Source organism: Diadema antillarum, unplaced genomic scaffold (genome assembly GCF_040938485.1).
Source record: "Diadema antillarum isolate AM-2024a unplaced genomic scaffold, OU_Dant_1.0 seq00000459_RagTag, whole genome shotgun sequence".
NCBI lineage: Eukaryota > Metazoa > Echinodermata > Echinoidea > Diadematoida > Diadematidae > Diadema > Diadema antillarum.
In genome coordinates this window covers 1456509-1475631 of record NW_027271430.1, presented here as the reverse complement: position 1 = coordinate 1475631, position 19123 = coordinate 1456509, and the positions used below count along the sequence as shown (strand labels likewise).

General features: G+C 40.5%; 1 protein-coding gene across 1 annotated transcript in view; it reads right to left on the bottom strand.

The window, feature by feature from the left end:
• Positions 1-244: 244 nt before the first annotated feature.
• LOC139733009 (pre-B-cell leukemia transcription factor 2-like) overlaps positions 245-19123 on the bottom strand; it is a 67417-nt gene continuing 48538 nt past the window's right edge. Inside the window, exon 4 of the mRNA XM_071643854.1 lies at positions 245-996. Within this exon, the coding sequence (XP_071499955.1) occupies positions 989-996 (8 nt within the window). The 3' untranslated portion in view covers positions 245-988. The remainder of the gene's footprint in view (positions 997-19123) is intronic.

The following is a 19123-nucleotide window of genomic DNA, read 5'->3' as shown; positions in this document are numbered from 1 at the left end:
AACTTTTATGCCCCACGTAGGCTTGGGAATAACATCATCTCACGTCAAAAGAGACTGGCTCTGAATTTTATACATTTGTCATGGCCAAGGCTCAAACTTGGTATACCATCTTAATTACAAAACAATGGTCATGTTGAGACAAATACATTTATGCAAAAATTTGTAGAAGATCACTATAATACAGATTTTTTTTAAATTCACATATATTCGCAAGATTATCCTTTTATTTATGTATGGCCTACAAACAGAGAAAATGTGATAAATTCAAATATTGATTCAATATAAATAAATTCAAATATTGAAATATTTGCTCAACATTATACATATGTTTTAATTTTTCGACTACTATGAATACTTGCTATATAGATGCCTTCTGTCAAAGATGAAAGAACACTTTCGCAGCATATCTCTAAGGCATGCAATCAAGCTGATGACCAGGATTCCGCATTGTGAAAAGCTGTAATGATCTGGGATTAATTTTCAGTCGCCAGTAATCCATATCATATCTCTCTACATCAAGTTACATTAACCACACCTCTTGCCTGACAAGTTGTGATAATGATGCAAGCGAACTTTGATGCATGTTTGCAATTGCATTACTGGAATTCAATAACCCGATTGATACACTATGAACTATGTCATAATTATTACAAGTCTAGTCCCACATGAAGATATCTATGTGATCTGTCTGACAATATGCATGTGTGTGCATGCTGATGAGTCTTCATATTTCGATGAATTTTTCTCTTTTTATGCCAACACTGCATCAATCTTTTCACTTTTACACTAGTTAACCTACCTGCATGGAATGTATTAACAATCATTTGATGCCTGCCGATAAAATTGTGCACTCAGCAAAACAAAACTTCTCCAAATCAATGTCTTTTTTTCAACCCAAGATGGATCCCCCTGGCCTGGATGCAAATGATATGACTGTGGTCATATACGATATTTCAAAGACTTTTGGGCTAATTATCACTGATTTCAATCACTCACCTGATGTTGGTTGGATGGTGAATAGGATTTGTCCACAAGAGGGCAGCACATATAAAATGAAGAAAGAGAGAGAAAAGAAATAAATAATCATTAATTGAAAATGACTCTTCATCCATTGTGCATAACATTCAATGCATACATTTTATATATTTGTACAGATCAATGCTGTAGATAGATGTTCCTTTCTGCAAACCAAGCATACACAAATATGTATCTACAATGGATGTTTTGTATCCTTTATCTATGCGTACCTTCGGCAATGAACAAGTACAGATGTATGAAATGATACCATCTTACCAGAATGTTACATTGGTCATTCCATCATAAAACCCAAAGTTCTCACATATATGCTGTTCAACTGTAATGATGGCAAATTCCTCAGACTCTTTCAGCCTCATCAGCCACATGCTATTACATGGCAAGTTAGTTAGATGTTATGCCACTGTTCACAGGGAGTTAAAGGACAAGTCCACCTTCATATACATAAGGATTGAGAGAATGCAGCAATATTAGTAGAACACATCAGTGAAAGTTTGAGGAAAATTGGACAATCCGTTCAAAAGTTACGAATATTTTAAGTATCTGCGCAGTCACTGCTGGAAGAGAAGACTACTACAGTGTATGATGTCACATACGTACAACTACATAAGGAAAATAAAAAGAGAATTTCACAAAACTTTACTTTTTGAATAAAGTGCACATTTCTTCGACTTGCTACTGACGTATGTTAAGGGTAATATTATTCCCCCTGCCTTCTGAAAGAGAGAAGTTGAGTGTTCTTTTGTTATGCGAGAAAAATGGAAATATGTTGAATTTTCTTTATTCTTTCTTTATAGCATTGTACTCATGTGACATCACAAGCTATAGTAGTCTTTTCATCCAGCCGTGACTGAGCAGAAACTTCAAAAATTCATAACTTTTTAACGGATTGTCCAGTTTTGCTCAAACTCTTACTGATGTGTTCTACTAATATTGCTACATTCACTCAATCCACATGTCTATGAAGGTGAACTTGTCCTTTAAAGGCCTCATGACTCTTTGGTTGAATTTATAAGACAACGGTTATTCCCATCATTTATATCAGAGATGCAAAGACACATTAACACTTTAATACATGTAGCATAGATTGCACCAGCACTGTCATGGAACGAAGAACAGAGCAAAATGAAGATCACTTCTCGAAATATTGACATCAGTGACATTTCATATTAATAACAACTAGAGAGTATGATGCAAGGCAGAAATAGTGTCCACTGATTGTGGCAGCAATTTCAGGATGATATCAGAAAGAATACCATGGTCAGCTCAAAGGACCACAAATTTTCAATAATAATTTCCAACAAAGTTTCACAGAGCTGAATTCCATTTTGTTCACCCCCCCCCCCCCAAAAAAAAACCCTTCTTATCAAAGTTGTAAATTGCTTACTACAGAGTTCACTGCCTTCAATGATTAGCAAACTACATTTTGGCTTGGCTAAGTGGTACCAAATACGCAACACCCTATTCCCCCCCCCCCCCCCCATCTTCCTCCTCTTCCTCCTCCTCCTTACGTATTATATATACAAATGTCCATAACTCCTGTATTATACAACTACATCAGTTGCTGACAGTGGGTCTATCTAGGAGTTGAGTGCGTGTGTGTGTGTGTGCATATGAATGACTGTGTTTGTGTGTGTGTGTATGTGTGTGTGTGTCACCAGCTTGCGAAATCAGTGTAATTTTGACCTGGCGTGATCGGTGCTGTGAAACAGCCGGAGTGCATTAATAAGTCAAAAGTGTTCAGCACGCTAGGATCTCTGCTGGGTAAGCCAGAGGAAAGAGTATCTGCTCGTCATGTGTTCCTGCCTTCTGACAAAAACCAGATGGGTTCGTACGTAGGAAGTCCTCCTTTAACCTTCTTTTATTCTCTTTATCCCCTTTAATGATCAGAGGTGCTTTTTAGCTTTCTTTTAATCATTTCTTCCTTATCTTCATCTCCTTTTTTTTTTTCATTATCTTCTTTCTTTTCATCTTTATCCTCATCATCATCTATCTCTTTTTTTTTTCTCTCTCTCTCTCATTCATCATTGGCACATATAGTGTAAATGAAGACACCATGTATTACCTGGACTCCAAACTGCTCCCCTCCCCCCCCCCCCAATTATCATACGGCTGCAGAAGAGATACTCGGGGGCGAGGGAGAAACGGGGGAGGGGATTAAATGAGGATGCCTGTTATCTGTTACGGCTGTGTGCACGTTTCCGCGAGCACCCCTCCGCTCCCGGGGTCATCAAAAGAAGATCATGTTTTAATGAAAACATTCATTTGTATCTGTCACGGTTTAAACGCGTCTTGGGTGGTAAACGGCAAGAGAGCACTTTCAGCAACAGGTTCTGCTTGAGACACCCTCTCCCCCCCCCCCCCCCTTCCCCGATTTTCCATCATCACTTCTCTACTATTAGAGCTGCACATTGTAGAACATCTAAATTTTTGGTGTCTAAATGGCCTAAATGGATGAATGTATGAATATTTTCTTTCTTTCTTTCTCTCTTTGTTGTTTGTATGTGTGTACATTGCAGAGATGGGCTGTTTGCTTTCTAGCATGGGGACAGCGTTTCAACACCACTGCAATTCTTTCAGCAGTATTAAGGTTTTCCATTCATCAACCATCATGAAGGATAACTGTAGCTATGTTACAAGAATTATGATACAGTATAGAGAAAAAATTGCAACCTCTATCAAAAAAAAAAAGTAAGGGAAATGCACAACTTGACATCGATTATGAGACCCCAAAAAAGTAGTCACTTCAGTGCAAAATACTGCTACATTTGCCATCTCCCCCAGCAGAAACCAGCTCCTGTGAAACGGTGGGTTGTTCAGACGTGAAGACACCTGGTCACGCAATACCAGGATGCTGCAGCCCATGTCTATCACCGAAACTATCGCAACATTTAGATTTTGTATTGGCCGACAATGTACCGCGGTGGCGTGTTCCTGATTATTATCATTGGTTTGGGGGCGCGGTGATAGTAGAAGAAAGATGGACCTGGAGGAATGCGAAGGGGGGAGAAGGAGCAAAAGGAATATTGGCAAGACAGTATGGGGTTGGCATTCATTAGGACAGTAATTAGGTGATTCCTTGGCTTTGTGGTCAGTGGGGGGGGGGGGGGGGGGGGGGGGGACACAGAAAGAGGGGGAGAAGGAGAGCTATATAGAAGACAGCACATAAAACACATGCCCCCAGGTTGGCCTTGGACGGTCTTTATAGACCACAACGGGAGAGGTACCACGCGAGCCTGTCCCCCCTCCCCTGCCTACACCTATCTGTTTTCCATACACATCGGTGCCCTAAAAATATCGCAGGAAATTTAATGAAATTTGCATCTATTAGGGCTAAACTGTCTGACCTTTCGTTATCAAAGTTTCTCATCTCCGAAAAAAAAATTAAGCAGACATCGGCATCGCCAGAAAAGAAACAGCTAAAGTGAGAAAGAGACAGACAGACAGACAGACTGACGGAAAGACAGAACGAGTGTGGGAGAGTTTGTAATATTTTCAAAGAGTTGTCTTTAATAAGTAACAGACAGGTGCTGCAACGACGACTGAACATTGCAAGAAGCAACAGATCGACGGAGCTTGGAGAAAACATGTAATATCACGCTATCGACATCAGTCATGAATAATATTTGATATGCCTCACAACGAGATAAGAGCTCCCCTTGTCTGCGATTAGTTTTCGGTCTTTCCTCTCTCCCTCATGGGTACGTTTATCTCTCGCCCCCCCCCTTCTCTCTCTCTCTCTCTCTCTCTCTTTCATCCATTTCTCCTCATCTACAGATACTTCAGTTTTCGTTTGCTTGTGTCAAAGTCTCAATGAATTTGTCAAGAAAAATATGAGTAGGCCTACATGGAAACAGCGATTGTCTACAGAACTGGCTTCAAGTAAAAAAAAATAAATAAATAAATAAAAATGATAATGTCTTTTTGGCAGAGGAGAGAAGCCACGACTGTCCATCTAGTTATATGCTTTTGTCTTCCACCATCCCTTGACCGCCAGGTCTGTCTTTGAACTGTTCCGACCGGCCGACCGCTGGACGCAGGTAGGCTGTTCCGCAGGTGCAAGGAGCTGGACTCAATATTGCACTTTTGCCATTCCGTCCCCTTTAAATCCGCTGCAACGCCAAAATACCGATACATTTCTGGGTGTATCGTTCATGAAATTAGACTGTCCATACGGGCCTTAATTTGAAGTGACAAAAGAAAAGACAGATGTAGCATCCTGTTAGATGAAAAAGAGAAAATTGGGTTTATGTGGAGTCTGAAAACAACGAAAAACTGACAACAAAAAGCTCTGCTCCTACCATTCTGAGGGAACATGTTTATTTTGTATTTTTTGGTTTGTAAACACCGATATCTTTGTTTCCCCCGCGTATGGTAAGTGTATACGGGCAGAGGTTTGCTACAAATCTACCGAAATTGATTTGCGATTTGTGCTGGCAGGCTCTTGTTTTTTCCACAAGTGGGGGGAAAGAGAAGTTAGCTTCAGACATAAGATTCCAGAATACAGCATAGGCACTTCTCTCACGACACCATGTTTTGTAGCTTTGAAGCACTGCCGTCTATCAAAAACAGCCACAATTCAAAAAGCATGGCAAAACAAGCCAGAGGAAGATATCTTATGACACATACTGAGCACTACAGAAATGCACACAGATTTTAAAGAAGAACTAAAAATGCTGAACTTTCAATTATTCAAAAGTCCCATACTACCTTATTAAATGGTACGTAGAGACAAATTCCCACTTGCAGTATAATTTTGTCTCTTATATACCTGTCTTTGTTTCTGTCAGCTATGATGACATTGTCTGTAACAGGTTTGTGGTTTTGCTTAATGGTGTTGCACATGCACTGTAAACTAAATCCTGCGCAACAGGAATATTTCCTGTTTAACTAATTACCCTGGCACAATTTTAGACAGTTTCGAAGCAGAATACGTTTTCACTTCAGAACACCACAACGTGGCCTACACACAGCGCAGCACACGGCTCTCTAAAAAGTCTGGATTGTCAATGACCACCATCAACTGAATTAAGAGGTCCATTACTGGCTACAAAAAAAAAAGTTTGTATTCTCCTCAGTGATGACAAAGTCAAACAGAAGAAGTGATGCTGAGCTGGTGAGGCAAAGGCACAAAAGTTTGGGGGGAATGTTTCCCCGAGCAAATGCACTGCGTCAGGACAAGATATATGCCCGGCACATATCAACCGCAGCTATCGACACGTACAATATGTTAGGCCAGGTGATCCTCTTACCGGTTGTTCCCGTTTTTTCTTTCCTTTTTTTTTTTTTCGTGAGTGTATGTGATCGTGAGAAATCAATCTCTTAGGCTAAACAAGTGTCAGGGCAAACCGTCCCACATTCGGCTCATGAACACAAGTGCCCTTTTTCATTAGCAGGCGGGGCGGGTGAAGTAGCACCTCTTGGTGTTTTAACTTTTCAGGACAAGCTAAAAAAAAAAGGAGGTGAAGGCATACCTGCACATAACACGCAGGCACAATGTTTTACCAGTTCTGTCTTCCTCTCTCACTCTCTCCATGTCTTCCTCTCAGACGCATTACTCGGGCCAACAATTAATCTCCATAAATACGCATGGCGACGACAGCTAGTGCCCTCCATAAAAACATGGCTGCGTTTGAACAAGTTGCAGATCGGCATTAGGGATATACGGCCCTAATCAATTAATCACTGGTCACGAAAAGAACCCTCGCGATCCCTTGTTCCCCCTCACCCCTCCCCTCCCCCCCCCCAAAAAAAAAAATGAGATTGATAAAGTGGGAGAGGACAAAAAAAAAATCAGTTTGACGTATTCTTTGCAACCCTGCTAAAAATTGTATTGTTTTTTTGGCGAACCAACAAAAGATGACATCATGTATTCACCTCCCACCTTTCTACTTGAGAAAGAGAACGCAGAAAGGGCTCGCTTGCCCGCCGCTACGGATACCGCCACTTTTGACATTTTTGTTGCCATGGAGATGGCATCATTTTTTTTTCTTTCTTTTATCTTGCTTGCTTGCTCACTCGCTCTCTCTCTCTCTCTCTATCAAAGAAGGGGTGCCTGGCAACCATATGAACGGTGGAATCGACTGGAGTGTTTGTGAGTCAGGTCGTGTGCGTTCGTCATGTTTGTACACAGGGTCCTGCCTCGGGCCCTTGAGCTTGGGCGCTTGGGGTCCACTTGAAGAACGTCTGTCCGTGCATCTCCGCAACCGATCTTTGGACCGTATCACGCACCCACTGATCCAACCGCCAGCGATGCTGCTAGTCGGGGCGGTTTTACGGGTAGTGGCTCATCACCAGCGTATGTATATTTGAAGGAAACACGAATTAGAAGGGTGAAAAAAAAGGGGTATAGGGGACAAGAATTAGTTCGTATCACAAGCATTCTTTCTCACTCACTTATCATATTTACCCACTTTCGTTGAACGAATATATCGAGAATGCACAACATGTTGTGGGGCAATATTTACATGATCAAAAACTGGAAACGAACCGGTCTGGCCTTAGCTTCTGCCATGTTGTTAGACAGTAATCTTTTTTTCCTCTCTTTCTTTCTGTTTTTTTTTTTTAAATGACTGAAAAAATAAACACAGAGCAGGTGAAATAAACACAGTTTGTGTTTCAAAGCACTTCAGCTTTTCTCCATTTGCATAGATATTGACATAAAAATTGAAAAAAAAAAAAAAAAACGAAGCATGGCCTGTCTCTCGCGAGCAATGAATTGCCGCCTTTTTGTGTGCAAGGGTGGAGCTGGGTATGTTCACAAACCCGAGTCAATACTTCAGAAAACTTGATATGATTCATTAGACAGGACGGGTGGACTAAAAAAAAAAAAAGAAGAGAGGGAAAGAAAGAAAGAGAAAGACATAAATTGACTATTTAGGGGGAAAATGACAGCATCGGAGCAATTGTCTCCAACATTGTTTGCAAGGACAAAAAGAACTCCCAGTTTGAAGGCTGTATCATACCATTTCAAGGTCGAATCTCCCTTTGTGCTCTAGGCGACAAACTGGAGACAGGCCAATATGGCGCGGACTGGGGAAGCGTAGGCCTTACGCTCTGCAGGAAAAGCCAGCCAACCTTCACCAAAGCTTTGTCCATATAAAAGCTACATGCTCAATACAATGAATATGATCTAGGATCATTTCAAGTGGAAATATAACTGGAATAGATTATTATATGCAATTCTACCAATATTTTGCACATTCATGATTATCTCACTTTTTTTCATTTGTGCATGAGACACACAAAGCATTTTAAGGGTGTACAAGGGAACAACAATTATCTGATATTTAATAATCTGATCACATTTGATAATCTGATCAATTGTGCTCTCCAGGGTAAACAATTATTCCACTGCTGTCAAAAACTTCTAAGGAGGGGGGGGGGGGGGGGAAGGGGGAAGGGGATTAGACACCTTGAATTATGATGGAATGAATTGGCAGGACATTTGCAAAACTACAGTAGCATCAGCGGAAGCCATGCAACCCAGTTCTTCCTTCCCCGGGAGCAAACTGCTCCAAGGTACTCACTAATCTGCTTCTGCAGCCTTTTTGACAAGAACGATAATTATCCCAGGTTAACAATAATTACATCAGGTGCCCATTACTCGGCCGGTAAGCTATAAAATTGTCCCCAGACCAACAAACAAGCCGGTGCGATCCATGCGTCCATCCAAAAGCAATAAGATTCACTGATCGTACAAGAAGAGAAAGAAGAATGAGAAGAAGAAGAAGGAGGAGGAGGAGGAGGAGGAGGAGGAGGAGGGGGAGGAAGAGAAGGAGGGGGGGGGTTTAAGAAAGAAATGTTGTGTTGTGGTTAAATGATCACCCAACAAACATACAATACAGCCCCCAGCATGCACAGTGGTCCCAAAATGGTTCCAGGCAAATGCCGGAGTGCGACAACAATAAAAATCAATCTAATCCGAGGCATGGTTAGAAAGCCCAGACCAAACTACCGCTGGTAACAAGAGATAATGCTGTCAACAGGTACGCCTCCTCCTCTTCCACCACCATCGCCACGGCGATGCATGATCAATACTAGCGGCAAATTGTGGGCAAGAGCATCCCGCTCGTAATCGCCGACTTGAACCAACTATCTGCGAGGGGGAAGGATGCTAAGGGGCTCATTATATGTCTTTACCGCTCTACATGGCTGAATGTTATAAATAGAAATTTTTTTTAAAGACTGGATGATATTAAAAAAATGATGACCTTCAAAGATAAGATTACAATGTCGTACAGACAACAGTGTAATTGTTAAATGTACCACCTTTACTTACTGTTGACACTTTGTCATTAAAACTATGTACAAAATCTAGAGGCCAGAGTTTTATTGGTGAAATAGAAGCCTTGTTCATTCATCATTTCAACTGGAATTTGTGTCTTTTTTTCATCAACATAGGTTTCTAAAATTTTTGATATGTACAAGGTCATCTTTCCATCAGCGTTGTTTTATTCCAAAACACGATTTATGAATATGACACAGAAATCACAAGTCTACGTTTTCATTTCTGTGGGTCTGTTTTTTCCTCTACTCTCCCTTCCTCCTTCTTCTTTAAATCGTTCAAAGTTTGATTTTTGTCCCCCCTTTCTTTTCCGTTTCCTCCCTCTGCTTCCGATACATGACATGCAATAATGATATTTTAGCTACTGTTCTCAGCTACCACGGGCCTGGAGAACAAGAAAGAAAGAGAGAGAGAGAGGGAGAGAGAGAATGAGAGAGAGAAAGTTGCAATGACAGATAATTGCTTATTCTTCAGGCAACCAAGGCAAATACCTCATTCCATTCAGTGGCCACCTATTCCATCAGACTATTGCCAATGTCAACCCAGCCAAACTGAAAATTGATGAGGAAAATGCCTGCTGACAGCCCTGTCAATAAAACAAATTTACCAGACATAGCAGCCGGCTTTGCTCCTGTTGAACAAAGTCCTCGAAGAAAAGCGGAGGCAGTCCCCTGCCTCCGTCTCTCCCTATCTCTCCCTCCCTCTCTCTCCTTCTGCACATCTCTCTCGGCTTCATCCCGTACGGAAGCAAGATATGAGAAACTTGTGTTAGTTCTGCTGCCCCGTTGCCACGGCAACCTCCAATCTGTTACCGTGGTGATATTCAAATGTTTTATTCCGCTTTCTCCTCTCCGTACCCTCGGATCGCCATCTGCCAATTACAGGCTGCAAATGATATGATATCATGGCAGGGTAAAATCTTGTGCTTCTGCCCCATCCCATTTCTTCCCCCTCCCCTTCCCCCTCCCCCTCCCCCTCTTTATCCCCCCCCCCCCATAAAGTCATTTTACTGGTCACCTGTTTGTTCATCGAACCCTTGCTTTAGCCAAAACTCATTCTCTCCATTCATTTCCATCCAGTCCTTCCTAACCCTTGTAGAATGATAGAAGAGTTTTATCGTAAAGCAAGTTAAATCGATTCTTGTCACTATGAGACATTTGCAATGAAAACTGCTAAAATACAAAGAAAACATTGATGAAATATGGAACATTGTAATTCATAATTTCAGGTATGTTTCTCATCATTTTAACCGGTGAGGTATCACTGGAAACATTTAATTTGCTCTATCTGATGATGGACTTAAACTTGAAAATGTTTAAAAATGGCACTTCAAACCATTTTGCTGTCAAAATCTTAAATTACTGTTTCATTTCGAAGCTGCCACCTGCACAAAACAATAAAAAAATAATAATGACAAATTGTACTATGACGACATTTCCCTACCATGCCAACACACACACACGCACACATATGCAAGATGAAATATTACATTGACTCTGTTCTAGAATAAGGAAATGGTTCCAGAAAATGACTTCAAAAGAACAATGACTATGAATACACAATTGTATGTAGCTAAATTATGTGACATGGTACCAACTCAAGATTTATCTCGAGGTATAGCAGAGCACAGAGAAGTGTGAATGGGATTTTTTTTTAAATGTCTTGATTGTGGATGTGTGGACCTCTGAACAAAAAAAGCTCTTTATCTTGCACTAACCACAAAACTATCAATGGATCAGGTCCTAAATCAATATCAAAGGTACAAAAAGTAAAGAGTAAAGATCTTAAACATTACAAAATTAGTATCATTCAATGTCTGTGAATTTCTACAGAAATCTATTAAATCATAAAACTCTGAAACACATGATGGAAATGACATTATTACAATTTTTCTTGCAGAAATAAGCAAGATCTCATAATTTTGTTTGCGGGTCATTTCAGGAGAAATCAGCCTTCTCTTTAACCGACCCTGCTGGTGACGTTGTAGTAACTGAAATTGTTTAATGTCCCATGCACGGATGGAAAATCGCGACTGTGAGCGAGTTGGAATTGGAAAACATTTAATACAAGTCAGCAAATCACTGCACTAAAAACTCATTTGGGCCAGAACAGAGGGTCCCGCCTTGAAACTCTAATACATTTACCATTAATTGACCATCATTAGGGGCGCATGTATATTTCATGCGGTGTAATGAGAGTTTTACGAATCAGATACTGATCATTATGTCCGCATTTATCTCAAACATACATTATGGGCTTATCAAATGCGCCATGTTGCATAATAATGAGCCTTTATTAAACAGTCGCAATTCTCCCCGACCACAAATGACCACAGCAATTACCGCCTATGTGAACAATGGCAACTCGAGCAATGAATTGTATTGCATTAATTGCTTCTCTTCCTTTCGTGCGTATTCCACCTGTTTATCTATTCATTTCATTTCTGGGAGCATCAAACAATCAAAACTACACTCCAAGATTAAGTAATATCAAAAGAGAAAACAACAACTAATGCCTGCTGATCACTTCTGAAGACATTATAGCTTCAACCTACAGGTTTCCCACTACTAGCTGGTAAATTCCAACCTGCCTTACATCCACACACAACACCTTCAATTGTGCTTAAAGCATTTCGTCATACCAGTTGCATTGACACTGACTTGCAATGGCGGCAAGGCTTACATTCATCTTCTCCAATAAACATAAATTTCTTTTTTCATACTTTAACAGTTTTTATGGTGTTCATACATATTCTACCATTCTAATTATGATTATAAAATAAAATGCAACTTGGCCATTGGCCAACAAGTTATATTCTTCTGATGGACGTAATGACAATTGCATGAAATTTGTCCCCCCACCAAAGAAAAAAAAAAAATGAATAAATAAAAAAATAAAAAACATCAATACACACATTTCATTGTTGAACACAGATAGTAAGGTGCATGTTATTGCAGTAATTGCATAGCTGAGACAAGCAAGCACAGAGAGCTGAACCTCTCCTTAATTACTCCACCATTCCTCTGCAAACCTATCGTTTCCTACATGTATGGTCTACAACCCTGGTCTGCCCATTCTTAATCTGAACTGTTATTGAAGCAATCACGTAGCATGTTCAGCCTCTCCCTCTCTCTCTCTCTCATTTTCTTATGTTTTCAGACAGGAAAGGGCTTGGTATCATCATCATTCTTTGTCATCTTTGTGGCAAAAACCATAGGACGAAGGAAAGAAAGAGCGGGGGAAAGAAAAAGAGCCACAAATAAGATATCCATGGCCAAAAAGGAGTCCCTGGTTCATTTATTCTTCATCTACATCAACTTTTTATCTCATTTCTTGTGGAGCTTTTTTTTTTCCATCTCGATTTTTAAGGAACTTCCCATACAAGAAAAAGAAAGATGTTATAAAGAAACTGCTGGGTCTTTCAACAGATGTTCATTTATGGAATTACGTGAGCGACGAGTTTGATTACATTACTTGATTCCACATTATTCCGGCAGGAACTAATCTCATCCGTGCTGCCCTCCACACTGCGGGGGGATTTTTGTCGTCTCCGCGCCGGGGAGTAATTCTCCTCCCCGCATCTTCGCGGCGGGACAATACCGACATCTTCCCGTGCGCTCAATGGGAGCTAATGTGCTTTTAAATGAGCCCCATTCACCGGGAGGGTCCAAACTGCACACCCTTGGTTCATTCTACCCGATAAGTTGGGTGTGGTGGGGGGGGGGGATAACATTGAACAAAGGCGAAGGTGGTGCGATAACAGTAACATGAGGGGCGAGGCCTTACAGAGGGGCGAGACTGATAATCCCCCTGCACTAGATTTCCTTATCATCAACCATTCAGACACCCGAGCGCTCCATGCGTTCCAGACGTGTCCCAAGCTCGCCTTCTCATTAAACAGATAATCCAGCAGTATACAAAAAAAAAGAGAGGGGGGGGGGGATAAGGAGAAAGAAATTGAGAGGAGCTTGTCGTGTCTAGTCATGACATAACAGGGGCAGCTTCTAATCCCATTCAGACAATCCCAAAGCAGTTACATACTTGTCTCAAAATCGGTTTGCACCGCGCGGCTCGGCAGTTGGCGTTTATCCCACTGTCATGGCCCCAGTGTTTTCGCCAGAGTTCACTAGAAGCCCAAGACATACCCGTGAGGGCAGCAATACGGAGGCACTGCGTTCGTTCGTTCGGCGGATGCTGTCCCCAGAAAACTACGGCTGGGTATATTATTCCTTTCAAAGTTAACATGGACATTTATCAATATCACAACCAACCAAGACTGCTTTTAAAAGGTTTAATAAAACAATTTGTTCAGACAATTCCAACAATTCCAAAGCAGTTCCACACACTCGTATTGTAATATCATCCGAAATGCTGGCAAGGTATTGCATTAGCAGGGCAATGTGATGATATGCAATGTATGATAGAAATAAAGTGTAACTGAACTGAATTGAATAAAAACTAAATAAGAAGACAGGGAGAGAGAAAGGAGTGACTTGATTTTATTCATCCACTCTTTGCAGTTTTCACAAGTCTGGTATTTTACATACAGTCAAATTTTTTGAGAATTGGGGACAGTCATCAATTAAAACACATCTCTCGCAGACATGTGCTTCTCTTATTAGCTTTTCTGCACACGGTACCAGCCGGATACTGTTTGGGATCTGTCAGCGATACCATCGGGGTAGAAGTCGCGCCAATCAATACCCTTCAGTCGATTTCTGTGAACCGGGAGTTGATGTCTCCATGATAATTTCACAATCACTTACCCACATATACCGGTCTCATTGTTGTGACACTTTGCTATACAACCCTTACAGGAGAGGGAAGGGGGGGGGGGGGGGGGAAAATGGCGCACACACCATGAGGGAGTGTAGAAATCAAGCAGAGAGAGAGGGAGGGGGGGGGGGGAGTTGAGATGGGGGAGGTAGAATGCCCCACCAAACACTCATGGAACCAGTATTTCAGGGCGGTTGACTGAGGCGCATAAGTTTAAACATGATGGAAGTGACTTGTAACAAGAAATATTCAAACGCATACAATAACATTTGACAACACTGAAAGAGGTAAGTCCTTAATTCGGTCTACTTCTATTTCTCTCCTTCACTTGCTCTCCCCTCATTTTTCTCATTTTTTTTCCCATCTCCCTCTCTCTCTCTCTCCCTCTCTTTCTTTCTCACTCAGTATACCAGAGGTCATGACATGCCACATCTTAGCTCCGCTCTGTTATGGGTGTCCATTGTCTGCTAGACTACGTCTGGCTTCTATAGGGCCTATTGTGCGGCCCTGAATGGGGTGCTAGTGCAGGTAATTATGGCTCCAAGGCAGAGTGGTAGGGCACAACTAAAACCAACTATCCGTCCCACAAAAGGCCGACTCCCGGGCTACAGAAATCGACCATATATCTTTTGAGTTGGCTACGGCTACCCAACCCCTGTTTCCTGGAGAGAATGGAAGAAGGGGGGTAGGGGAGGGGGAAAGGGGGGCTCTCCACATTAGAGGAAAAAAAAAGACGAAAAAAAGATGGAGGTAGTGCGAGAAGTCTGAAGAATGAGGTATCAGAAGCCAAATGCACTGCTTTTCTCCTTCTAACCACTAACAGCAGAAAAGCTGACGGAGAAAAAAAAAGAGAGGGAAAAAAAAAACCCAGAACTGATACACATTAAATGCAGCAGCAAGTAGGTACAACGCACCCAGCCATGAAAATCTAATCTAGTCGCAATAAATGGTCGGAAGAATAGCCCCGCATTATTAATGTGTCATGCCTTGGCTTATTGACAACTGCTGAACATTACAGTGAAAAAAAAGGGGAAAAGGCTAGCTTTGCTCACCCTTGGAAGTGTACAAACTTATCAGAACAGAGGCGGCATAAGAAGGATTTCGGGGTTTTTTTTTTCCTCCGGTCAAGAAGCGAGGTGGAGGAACAAAAAGAAGAGGGACTAGCCGTGTGCAGGGACTGCAACATTCAGACACCAGTGAGAGAGGGGGAAAAAATAAATCATAATAATGATAATCGTTGATTTATTTCACTTTTTTTCCCCATGACCTCATTGAGCCTGCACCCCTGTCAGTCCCGACAATGCAACCGGGATATGTTGACGGTTGATTAATGTCGATAATGATGAACATGATCTTATCGGGTGCATTCAAATGTAACAACCCCTTAATCTGCCACCCCCATCCCCCTTCCTCTCCCCCCCCCCCCCCAAAAAAAAGAAGTTCTTGTTCAATCTTGGTCCAGCAGAAATAGTCACTGATGAGCCGAGAGACCAGTGGTAACGGGAGAGGAGAGAGAGAAAAATGCATCATTTGAGTCTAGCCCCATCTATACATCCCAAGTAATTAACCAGGCTACTTTTTAAGTCACCATCTTTTTTTCTTGCACTCTTCTCTCTCTCTCTCTCACACTCTCTATCTCTCTTCTCTTTCTTTTCCACACATAAATTAGAGAGGCAGAATCCCATTAATCATTCCACTGGATGTCAGTGAACTAAATGACATGCAGGAACTATTTAAGCCACTTGAATCAGGTAATGATTCAGCCTCAAAACTCAAAAGAGATCCAGCACCAGTATTAAAGATGGGTGTCCCATCGTCTCCCCTCCCCCACCCCCCCCCCCCCCCCCCACCAATAGAAAGGAGGGGAGAGAAATCACTAGTAAGATTCATTGTGTAGCACACGATGCAGGACTCAAATTCTGTTTGGTTTTGGTCATAGTCACTTTGGCCTTGACTTTCATATCTTTTGCAGAAGGCATCAGGGCCAGCCAGAGAGGCATCAAGTCAAGAACTAATTTACCTGAGAATAATGTTTGACCTTTTTTTTTTTTTTTTTGGGGGGGGGGGGGTAGTGCTTCTTTGTCTGGCAATGAAATTACCACTGTTGTCTAGGGATGTGGTGCTATACATATAATACCTTGATATTAATACTTAAATGCAAATTTCAGGGGGAAATGCAAATTTCAGGGGAAATGTAATATTTCAGACCACATTCTGAAAGTATAATTTGAGCATTGCACATGGACAAGTTAGAAAAGTATGATTCCATGCTACGGCAAAGCTGGCTTTAATAATGGCCAAAATATCAAAGAGAGAGAGAGTGTTAAAAGTTTCATCCAATGCAGGCCCTAGGTAGGAAAGTTATGGAACTTATAGAGGGGTGCAGCCGGAAAGTGAATGGTACATTTGGAGGCACCAAGTCCCATAGTTTTAACTAGAAACTTGAAAAGAGGCAGAGTATATTTGTTTTACATTTTGGATTCTAAAAAAAATGTACACAAAAGAAGGAAAAAATGAGGTGAGAAGTCAGTCATGTGGTAGCTATAATGTTGTGGAGGGATCCTACAGTGACCATACAAAGAAGCACATGTTGATGTCACAATTGCTTCGTGACAAAACAGTGATCATACAAAGCGGCTCACAATGATGTCACAATTGCTTTGTGACATCATTTCATCAATAGTGTACTATTTGGAAAATTTTGTAATCAAAAGTTATGTAATTTTTCCATATAGTATACCACACGGTGTCAAAAGATGCCAACATTCTAAAATCATTCAAAACACACATAATTACATGCAGCTCTTTCACTTGACCACTAGAGGATAAATTTTTAATCCAAAATATGATTTCATATCTATGTTTCCATGAAGAGTTGATCAAAGGATACATCATATTGAAATTTATGTCAAAATGGGAAATTTTGAGAAGATTGAGGTTTACAAGTAAATGATAGATTTGAGAGGTGTCGACAATCATTGCCTCTAGTTCTCTTTAGGTAGCTGCTAAACATCAGTGTATTGTGAAAACATATGAAATATTTACATTCCACAACTTTCTAAACTTCAGCACAATGTTGATGAGGCTTCTACCATTGCATTCACTTTATTTCAGAATACAGTGCAATAGCAAGTTCTACTGCAGTGATGCAAAGGTTTATAGCAATTTTACACTTATCCATGAGTACGGCAATTGGGAGAATTCCTTCTAAACAGAGTCGGTCTCTTCATAATTCTCATCTCAAAAAATACATGAAATAAAAGAATAGATATGAATATATTTGAGTTGGTTGTTGTTAGGAGCTTGGGACATGATTATGTGGGGGGAAAAGAAATATTTCTGCATGACAGACTCCTTTTGACCCTTGACCCTGTGCATTCCCATAACCCCCTTCAACATCCAACCCACACAATTGCCTTGGACGTATATCATACTACGCTTCAAGCTGCGATGTATGTGTGTGTGTGTATGTGTGTGTGTATGTGTATGATTCTGTACATGCCATAGCCTCATCAGATATATTCAATTGTACAGTGCCGTGATATCATGCCAAGAAAACTCGGTCGGCATACTTGTACTTCGGCTTGGCTATTTGGCACAAGTTTGGTTCATTGAAAACACAATCCAGTGCAAACACTTCAAAAATACACCCCCTCCCCCCCGAAAAAAAAAATGAGTATGCACAGCTTTGAGTTAAACTGCTCATTTCTCATATTTGATTCAAGCAAATACTCTTCAAAGAATCCAAGGCAAACTACTTGTTTTCGTACCAATTCCGTGTAATGTGCAGCAGTAATGCCCGACATTGTGCATCATGCACTTTGTGCAGTACAGAAAATAAAATGCACACTTGCACTCATTTTCCGTCCTTGTCATACTTCAGGTTTCCTTGAACATAAGCTGCATGACCTCCCATGTCAGAAACTAACCCGGCCTCACAAAAAAAAAAAAAAAAAAAAATTAAAAAAAAAGAATGTAGAGGATAGAAAGCACAAAGACCATGTCATTCCCAGAAAATATGGAAGCAGTATTTTCACCATGGAAAGGGGGCAATAAAGCATCGTTGTATCAAAGTACAACCGTACATAACATTACTTCAAAATACTTGTAATATTTTCATGTATATTTTCATAATTCAAGGTCAGTGTAACAAAATGCAATTGTATCTGCCCTGCCAAAAAATCCCATCTCATCGTATACATTCTCATCCTACCTAATCTCATCTTTTCTCATTCTGCACTGATAAAAATCACATCTAGCGTGGTTACCATATCCTTGAACTGATAAATAGTTTGTGCATTTGTTGGGTTCTGCACCAGTAAACCTTGATTAAATGCCCAATTTGGCAATTACGTACTCCAAATTTTCCCCTCATCAAAAAGAAGGGCGGAAAATAAGTCTATCGAGGACAAAAATCTGTTCTTAAATTTGGGCATGCGCTCTAGATTTATGGTTACAATTTACTCTGTCCGATATATTCTTGAGTAATATATCTTATAACTGACACACTTTCTGGAAAATGCTGATTAGGCAATATTCTTGAAAAAAATGAGAATGGTAAAGATATTATTGCCACTAACATCAAAACCAAAATTTAATGTTGTTTATCTTCCTTTGTGATGATCAGGTGGAATACTTACCAATAGCTACAAAGCTGCACGTAAAATGTGCTGCATTTCATTTTTTTTTCAATGAGACATACAGAAAATAACAATAAAATTGAAATTTTAATGAAATATATAAGATATAGGCCTATTCCTATATATTCAGGGTGAATGATGCCAAAACATGATACAATTCCACCTGGTAATCAAAACATGACATATTCCACAGTATCTTTGAATTGATTTATTCCTTTTATCTATTTTTATCATTATTACTAAATTAATATTATGCTTGTGATTATTACTTTTATTAGTAGTAGTACTCCATTAGTGGTAACATTCTTCTCCTTTTTCTTCTCCTTATCGTCAATAATAATAATAATAATAATAATAATAATAATAATAATAATAATAATAATAA